General features: G+C 40.0%; 1 protein-coding gene across 1 annotated transcript; it reads left to right on the top strand.

Moving 5' to 3' along the window:
* The first annotated feature begins 4,612 nt into the window (after positions 1-4,612).
* On the top strand, positions 4,613-8,046 carry LOC139716695 (arylacetamide deacetylase-like). The gene is made up of 3 exons (XM_071628225.1): positions 4,613-4,799; positions 5,020-5,083; positions 7,254-8,046. Exons 1-3 carry the CDS (start codon positions 4,613-4,615, stop codon positions 8,044-8,046), a joined length of 1,044 nt encoding a protein of 347 aa, XP_071484326.1.
* The last annotated feature ends 1,585 nt before the right edge of the window (positions 8,047-9,631 follow it).

The raw sequence follows: 9,631 nt of genomic DNA on the forward strand, positions 1-9,631 counted from the left end.
CGCACGCATACACAAGTTAAGCTAACACATACCGGTACATCGTACTGCTTGATCATGCGATCGATGTGCACATCACTGATCAGTCATCTCTGCATACGCTGAAAATATGCAGGAAAATATTCAACCACCTGGATATCGTCATGGAATGCCAATCTTTTTTTATTTGTTCTCTGTCGAAGTGTCGCGAACACAATCGGGAACGAACCGTGATCTCGAACTTATCCTGTCTCCGAAGCAGTTTCTTCCAAGCAAGTAGGTACGTACTACTAGTAAGTCGCGCGCGCCCGTACTGCGCTGTGGAGTCACCCGCAAAGTTCACCCACGCGGCCACGTTACGTCTCGTATGCCAGTAAGGGACCTATTTCTGTAGAATTTGTTCATTTATTGTCGTGCGAACAACACATGGCAGCTTCGCAGTAACAACCCATAGTCGTATTAACAGCAATTTCTTAAGAATGGAGAAATTTCAAATCATATTAAAGCTGAAATTCAAGTCGAGAAAACAGTAAGTACACGTACAACACAGTCGGTTGTGTGTGTATAGCATTGAATAACATTAGTCACGTATGACGCGCGTGCGATCGGAAGTGACTTTGCTACCGGACTATCCCATAATGCACCGTAAATGACGCTTAAATCAACATCCGGGTACTTTTTACGTCATTGGCGATAGCAAGAATTAGTATAACATTTGCAACTGGAAATTCTTTTGATGCATGTAAGTCATAATATGTATTCCTAATTGAGCAAGACACTTCGACTCAGTCTGGAAACAATGTGGTCTTTTTTTTTAATTTGATTTTGTGTTTACCGGTTTAATACATGTATCAATAGATGTAGATCTCTATGGTGAGTTTATGCTCTTTCATCGTGCATTGATTAGATGTAAAGCAAATATGTGTAACTTGTGACACTAACTAAGTTACATCACGTCAATTCCGACTGTCTGTAATGTAATTTTTTGCTATCGATTTTCAACAATGCTGTAATCGCACGTTATCAATTTTACGATATTGTATAGACTTGATCGTGCATCAAAGTTTCGTGCAGCATTTGTATATTTTCAGTTTGATGCAACACATGCACTGATTTTAATGGATATATTTGGCCATGAAGGAGACAAAGAAGGTGTATACTACATGCTTCGGAAGGTGGAAGGGGAACTACATAGTAATGTATACTTCTTTTGTGGGCTTAAGAAAAGTATAGTACATGTAATACGTACTTGGATATAGACAGCAGAGAAAGGAGAGGAGGAAATGTACCAAACAACAAACGAGCGGTTTTAGTTTATAGATGAGGTGTAAGTGCTAAAGGTTCAAAGTTATGTAATATTCAATTTCTAAACTCCAGCTGATTTTGAAAGTAATTACTCTTTTTCAGTGAATGTGACGGTAAGATTAATGATCTTGAATTATACATCGATGATATCATTTATATTCAGTATTATGAGAGTCAGTTTTAGTAAAGCCTATAATGAGGGAATGGATATTTCAGCACTCATTGTGAGCAGGTTGAGAACATCTCTGTTTGTTAAAGTGTCATGTCCTTGACATGCACCTTATTGTGAGAAAAAGTAGGCCTATGATATAGGACAATGTCTGCTACACCATGTTTGTGGTAGGATTACATTTCTTTAACCCTTTCTGTACCAGGACCTTAGACCAGTGTGTACACTGGCGCTATGGGTTCTCTTTGTCAATCAGCGAGCAAAGTACACAAAGGGTTAAATAGAAGAACCACTTGTGAAATCTTTAGAGGTTGACCTTAGTCTAGAGATCTGCCAAAGTATATTCGTGCTTGTATGTAATTGATTTTAGTTCATAAACTATCATGCTTGAGATGATTGCCGTATATTTGCGCATGTATTATTATGCTATTTGGCACGGGACACTAAATAGTATACACACTGACTGATGACGTCGTTGTGTCTCTTCTGACTGAAAAAAAAAATATTTATTTGCTATCGAATCACTAAATTCATATTATGTCTGATCCTGAAGTCATATGTTTTGGTATACGGGAATTGGCGAAGCGGTAATACACGTGGTAGACCAATAATTATCTCTTTTAGATTAGCCATATTATAGTTAAATGGTTGTGGTAATTTTACTACAGTCTTGTCTTCCCTGTTTCTCATTTGAATTGGCAGGATTGTTCTTTGTGTGTTTGTTTTATGTATCTTCTGACCTGTCCCTGGTTGAGTTTATTTCGCACTGACTGTCGCTGCAAAAGAAATAAATCTTGTAAGCCCTATATTTCTTCTCGCGTGTAATTTGTTCTGTTCCATGTGTGAATCCTAACAACGTATGCAGGATTTAGAGGCTAGCCATGTCGTAACATAAGATTTTGAAATTTCTATAATTCATTCAAACAAAATTATCCCCGAAGCTAAAAATCCTGGTAGAAATAATTGATCACTATTCTGAAGTTATTTAGAATAACATCATGTTTCAGACTTCAGTGAAAGAAACATTGAATTTTCGTTGTTGTTGTTGTCTGTTTGTTTTTTCACACGATCAAGGGGAAATTATGAGGGTACGACATGGCTATAGCTGACTCATTTGCATATTCATATTCACTGTACACGAACTGTTTTGCAAAATATAGAGTAGTCTGTCGCGTGGATTGCATGCTCTTTCATTGGTTGTGTGAATTTCAAAATGCATTGACAAATCGGTGTTAGCGTATCTTTGAAGATTGTGGAATAATGTATACAGCCTAAAGGTACCTCGGGAATAACAAACCATATTTCATTATTGGAGTAACGAACCTTTGGATTAATGAAGATTACCCGATTACTTCTGAAGCGCACTTCATAATCATGAACAACATTTGACATTACTGTCTGTTACAGAGAAGCGGTTTTTTTTTCTCAACCCCCCGGGGGGGGGGGGGGGGGGGGGGGAATTGGAGTAATTACCGTCTCCCAAGACATAGAGTAGCACAACTACTACTACTTGGCTTTTTTTTTTGGGGGGGGGGGGGAGGGTATTTTGTCTGTGTGTATTGGTCTTTGAAAATTCCGCGCCTGTCATCAGCGCTATGTAAATCCTGAATCAACAGACAATAGAAACAGGCAAGAGTGGCTACAGGCAAGAGTGAATTTGTTTGGCTCTTATAAGAATCATCCCTGTGATACGATGGTATTTCAATGCGATTCCACTTTTGTATAGCAGTTTGGGTCCCTGACATAAACCGCGCGTTGATAATCAGGACAGTTGACTTTCCGATTGGGTCCCTGCCATAAACCGCGCATTGTTAATCAGGACAGTTTACCTTTACAGCTACTTCACTTCTGCATCGCTTTAAAACAGAAGGAAAATGAGAACAGGTTTGTTTCTACTACTGGTGCTGGGAGTCGTGGGCAGCTATGGGTTGAACCAGCCGGACGCAGCGGGTTCCACAGAAGCCTGGAAGTCTCGTATCGCTGCAGTGATTTTCCAATGCCTGTGCCTATTTTTGGGCTCTGGAATCATGTGCATATATTTTCTTTACCAGCCCGTCCCAGCCGGTTTTCCAGAACCCTGGAAATATTGTATGTTCACTGTGTTTTTCCGGTGGTTTAGACTCAAGGTAGGTCTAATCAAGACGAAGTGCTTGTCTATCACCAGGGACGGATCAAGCAACCCCAGCAAGCTCAAGCTCCGGTTCCTCTAGTGCCCTGGTTATGGCCCACCATTTTCTAATTTTCCTTCCCACTTTCTTGTCCCTTTCGGACTTTCTACCTTCCTCGCTACCTTTCTCACTACCTTTCTCACTAATCTTTCCACCTACTTATCTATTCTTCCCTTACAAGAGAGCTGCCTCGTCATTGTTAATGTGCGTCCTTGTTTGTGCATGTACATTGTGTGTGTTTATTGTCTGTCTTTTTTTTTCTATCTCTTGAAGGCAAATTGTCCTTTTTTATTACAATTTGATTTTTTTCCCTTTTTCATGAGGGAACTGCATACTACAAGCTCTTCTTTTTAGCGGTGCCCTCCATTTCCAGCAAAATTCTCTTGACTTTACCATAACGATATAACATTTATTTTTATCTTTGTTGCTAATTTACCTGTGTCTTTACTTTATGTTGTTATGTTCATCACATTGTTGTGCCAATTTTGTGACGTTATTACATGCGAACATTTCATTGCATACCTAATTATTTTGTTGGATATGAAATAAATCAATTTCAGCTTAAACTTAATTGAACCGTAAAGAGGGGGCGCCTACGAAATTAAGGGGGACGGCGTACGAGCCCAACCAATTTTTCCTTTTTATTTATTTTGTTAAAAAAATAAAGACGGGGTTGGGACGTGACCGGTGCCCGCCAACCTGGATCTGCCATTGATTAAAATGTTTCTTTACCTGTTTTTCTGACATCACTTTTGCCTGTCATTTGACGTGAAATAATGAAAGCTACATAAATCTGATACAATTATATAATTCGGGGTTAAAGAGTGTAGTATTATTTCATTTCATCATGGACAACATGGCGTTAAAGATCAGATGTATCACATCAATCATCCACCTTAAACTTTAATGTTAATTCTTCATGTCGTAGACTTCTATAAAACTGTTCATGAGACATCGCCAGAGTCCTTCGGAGCTTCAAATCTTGAAAGAGATGATGAAATCGATGCTCAACAACAGGCCGGAGCTCCCGGAAGAAGTTCCTGGCTCAAACATCAGGTCTCGTCTGACGTCATTCGGAGGCGTGAAAGTCAGAGTGTATGAGCCAAAGAACAGGGACCCGGAAGCAACTCTGCCAGCTTTGGTTTATCTCCATGGGGGCGGTCTCGTGACAGGACACTCAGGTCAGTGTAGGTACGGGACCGTACAGTCCTTATCATTATGTAGTCAATAAACTCTCTACCAATGATTATGTTACATTTCTTACGTTCTATCGTTGTGGAAAAAGATAGAAAGGTACCCATTTCATAGCCAGCAGCAATCGTTAAATCACATGGTCATCATCTGCATCATTTTCTGGAAATTTCTATTTATGCATATTTTTTTTTTCCGTTCACTCTGCAGATATGTGCGATGGAGACCTGCGCATGCTCAGTGAACGTCTGGGAGTAGCCGCAGTGGCTGTGTCGTGAGTTTCTTACGAGTTTCTTATTTTGCCAAATGTTCGAATTCATCAATGGCTTATAATACATATTTCATGCATAAAATAATTTGTGTGGGTTTCGCAATGACACAAAGACAGTCACACACGCACACACATGCGTACATAATGTACTCACAGGTTATATAAGACACGTAAGTGAATATGATATGCACTGTAACATCAAGATAAACGATCTAGGTCACTGTGGAAGTTTTTCAGAGCTATGATTTGTTTCCTGTACTATGGTTTTAACATTGAACACATGGGGCAGAAAAAAAAAATAGACCTGTGCTCTGCATTGAATGGACAGACACGATTTTATTGTTCTATCTCCTGCCCCCTCTGTGACCACTGCTGTTTGATTGTGAAAGAACAATGCAAGGCTGAAGCCAGGCTGACACTTGCACGATTCTGTGGCACGCATTGGCACGACTCGTGTCGTGCCAGTGCGCAAACTAATCGTAAACTGGCGTGAAGTGTGCGGAAACCCGTCGTGACTGCGTGCCATGTCGGGACGAGAATTTTGAAATGTTCAAAATTTTTGTCACGACAAAATTTCGCGACCGGGTCGTGAACTATGCGCAACACTGTTCGTGAACTCGTCGTGAACTCGTCGGGACGATGCGTGCCAGTGCGTGGCAGTGCGCGCCATGCCACGATTGTCACGAACTGCCACGAATAGTTCACGAACAGCTCACGTCGAGTTCACGAGTAGTTCACGACATTTTCACGAATTGGTGCGCGTCGCAGCGTTGCCGTGCCTTCCCGCTGACATGGTCACGTGGCACGAGCAGTTCTCGACTAGTTCACGCACTTCACGAACAGTTTGCGCATGGCATGAGCAGTTCACGACGAGTTCACGACTACTGCGCAACAGTGGCGCTCGCGTCGGTGCGGGGGTATATATAGGGCAAGAAACGCAAGAAAGTCCCCTCACCCACCCCCCCCCCCCAAAAAAAAACAAACAAACCAAAAACAAAACAAAAACAAAACAAAAACAAAAAAGAAAAAAGAAAAAAACAAACGAAATCTTTCGTTTCTTGCGTTTCTTTTCCGTTTCTCTTTCTTTTCGTTTCTCTTTTCGTTTACTTCCATTTCTTCATTTATTTTTTCTCGTTTTTTTGGTGAGTGGGGGAGGAAACTTCTTTTCTTTTATTATTCGTTTTCATTTCTCCTTTTCTTTTTCTTTTTTCCCTTTCCTTTTTCCGTTTCTTTTTTCATGTCTTTTTTTGTTTCTTTTTTTGTTTCTTTTTTTAGTTTCTTTTTCTCTTTTTCGTTTCTTTTTCTTTTTTTCTTTTGTTTGTTTTCGTTTCTCTTTCTTTTTTCGTTTCTGTTTCGCTTTTTTTGTTTCCTTTTTCGTCTCTTTTTTTTTGGAGGGGGGGGGTGGGGGAGGGGAGTTTTGTTGTTGTTGTTTTCTTTGTCCTTTATTTTTTCGTTTCTTCTTTTTTTTTCGTTTCTCTTTAACTTTATTTTAAGGTTAAATAGAAAAACAAGCGTTTTGAAAAAAGATAACAATTTATTAACATGAAAACAGCAAACAACAAATTCAGCATGCTGTCTCTTCCACAGCAGATCCAAAAATGGCCAGGGGTTGGGGAGGCCCCCTTTTTATATGGCGTGCCCAAGTCGGCACGACACCGTCCAAATTGCGCAAACTCGTCGTGCCAATGCGGGAAGTGCGTAAACTATGCGCAAACTATGCGCAAACTATGAGTGAACTCGTCGTGCCACGACTTGCCACGACAAAATAGTGGCCAAAAGTCGTGCAAGTTTACGCACGTGTCCCATGCCAAGTCCTAAGGAGTCCGTTGAGGGTTTGGTAGTCCATTGAGGGCCATTTTGATCGCGCCATTTTGATCGCGTTATAGCCATCATAACAGTGAGAGGGCCTTGACAAAGGGATAGGATCCTGTAAGCTAGAAAGCACAGTGAGAAAACACTTCGATGTGTAAACTGTGAATGTAAAGCCCAGCAAATTCCAGAAGCTATCTGAAGTCATTATTACATAGGTCCTATATACTTCTGTCCTCACAATCCTATCCATGATTAACAATACACAAAATCACATTATAATGTCACATGTAGCTTTCTCTTATCAGAAAGTGTGTTCCATTTATTTTGTTCTAATCAATCCTATTTCTCATCCCCACTGCAGATATCGGCTAGCACCAGAGCACCCCTACCCAGCAGCCTTTGACGACGCGTTCGCAGCGACTAGATGGCTGCTCACACACCCTGAAGAGATTGGAATCGATCCTCACAGAGTAGTGGTGTCGGGAGACAGCGCTGGTGGACTTCTCACGGCGGCAGTCTCTGGAGCGATTGCAGACGACCCATCTGTTCCAGACATCAAGCTCCAGGTCCTGTTCTATCCATGGCTGCAGAGCCTGGACCTGAACACGCCATCGTACCAGAAAATGAGGTCTGAGAGCTATGGAAGAATTTTCCGTTTGGTAGAGTTGATGCCAGTTTTCATCAGCGCTGCTGTGCTTGGTAGTGCAAATCAGTCTGTTGTAGAGCAGATCTCAAGTAACAACCACACTTCTGCAGACTTCAAGCGCTCAGCACCTTATCGAGACTACATCAGCCATTCCCTTATCCCAAAAGACATGATACCGGAGAGCTACAAGCCTCCCGAATCTGACGACTTTGGTAACGAGGAGCTTTGGGATAGTATGAAGACCGCGCTGACGTCTTGGAAACTTGTGCCCCTCATGCGCAATGACTTGTCCAAATTGCCCAGGGCTTTTGTCGCAACATGTGGCTATGACGTATTGAGAGACGATGGGATAATGTATGTAAAAAGACTAGAAAAAGCTGGGGTTCCCGTAGAGTGGGTAAATTATGAGACTGCTTTTCACGGTATTCCACGGTTTGGACCACTATCGTTCGAAATAGGGCGAAAGATGTACGATGATTCCATTGCATTTATTGAGAAATATCTGTGAGGGATAGCCACGTACGTTGACCAATGTTCTATGACCCAAATGGTAGAGTATATACTGCATAATGATGAATGTTCGGGATTCGTTTTGATTAGGATAAGATTTGCAATTGGAAATTCTTTTGATACATGTAATTCATAATATGTGTTCCTAATTGAGCAAGAAACTTCGACTCATTCTGGAAACAATGTTGCCTTTTTTTCAATGTTGCGTTTACCAGTTTGATACATGTATCATGATAGACGTAGATCTCTATATATTTTGAGTTTATGCTCTTACATCGTTCATTAATTAGATAAAAAGCAAATATGTGTATTTTGTGACACTAACTAACTTACATCACGTCAATTCTGACTGTTTGAAATGTAATTATTTGCTATCAATTTTTTAACAATGCTGTAATCGCACGTTATTAATTTTACAATTTAGACTTGATCGTGCATCAGAGTTTCCTGCAGAGTTTGTATTTGTTCAGAATAGTGATCAGATACATACTCCAGTATACGAGGATTTGAGCCTCGGGCATAATTGCGTTTGAATGAAAAACTTGATATTTCAAAATTTTATGTATAAACTACAAGTTGTTACGGAGTGACATGCTCAAATTGTCATTTGCAAATGCATATTGACTGTACAAGAACTGTTTCCCCCAAAATAGCAAAACTTCAAAATATCATATATGATACTATAAGAAACTTATAAGTTTCTTATTTTCCATCCGATTTCGATCAAATTTATACCGTTGAACTCGTAGCATTTCACTCTTTCTTATCAGACTAACTTATATTTGGACTGAATTTCTAATTTAAGAACGGTATAATAATACATAAGATGTAGATAGCAGAGAAATATGAGGAGAAAATGTACCAAACAACAAACAAGGGGTGTTAGTGTATAGATGAGGTGTAAATGCTGAAGGTTCAAAGTTATATAATATTCAATTTGTATACTCCAGCTGATCTGGAAAGTAATTACTCTTTTTCCGTGAATGTGACGGTAAGATTAATGATCTTGAATTATACATCGATGATATCATTTATATCAGTATTTGAGAGTCAGTTTTAGTGAAGCCTACAATGAGGGGATGGATAATTCGGCAGTCATTGTGAGCAGGTTTGAGAACATCTCTGTTTGTTAAAGTGGCATGACCTTGACATGCACCCTATAGATCGTTAGAAAAAGTAGGCCTACGATATAGGACAATGTCTGCCACATACATGTCTGTGGTAGGATTACATTTCTTTAACCCTCTCTGTACCAGGAACTTAGACCAGTGTGTACAACGCTATGGGGTTCTCTGTGCCAATCAGCACTCAGAGCACACAAATGGTTAAATAGAAGATCCGCTCATGAAATCTTCAAAACTTGACCTTGTGGATCTCCCGAAGTATATTCTTGTATTTATGTAATTGATTTTAGTTCATATGCTGAAGTTGATAACTGTATATTTGAGCATGTATTATAATGTTATTCGACATGCTACACTATAAACACTAATGATGTGGTCGCGTCTCCTCTGACTGCAAATATTCATTTTACAGTCGAATCACTAAATTCATATACAAGTTGTATGTCTGATCTTAAAGGG

The sequence above is a fragment of the Diadema antillarum genome, unplaced genomic scaffold (genome assembly GCF_040938485.1).
Source record: "Diadema antillarum isolate AM-2024a unplaced genomic scaffold, OU_Dant_1.0 scf00000069, whole genome shotgun sequence".
Taxonomy (NCBI): domain Eukaryota; kingdom Metazoa; phylum Echinodermata; class Echinoidea; order Diadematoida; family Diadematidae; genus Diadema; species Diadema antillarum.

Coding starts and splice junctions, on each gene's coding strand:
- LOC139716695 (XM_071628225.1), top strand. CDS start 4,613: ATGAAATCGATGCTCAACAACAGGCCGGAGCTCCCGGAAGAAGTTCCT. Junction 4,800..5,019: donor TCTCGTGACAGGACACTCAG/GTCAGTGTAGGT, acceptor TTCACTCTGCAG/ATATGTGCGATGGAGACCTG. Junction 5,084..7,253: donor GTAGCCGCAGTGGCTGTGTC/GTGAGTTTCTTA, acceptor TCCCCACTGCAG/ATATCGGCTAGCACCAGAGC.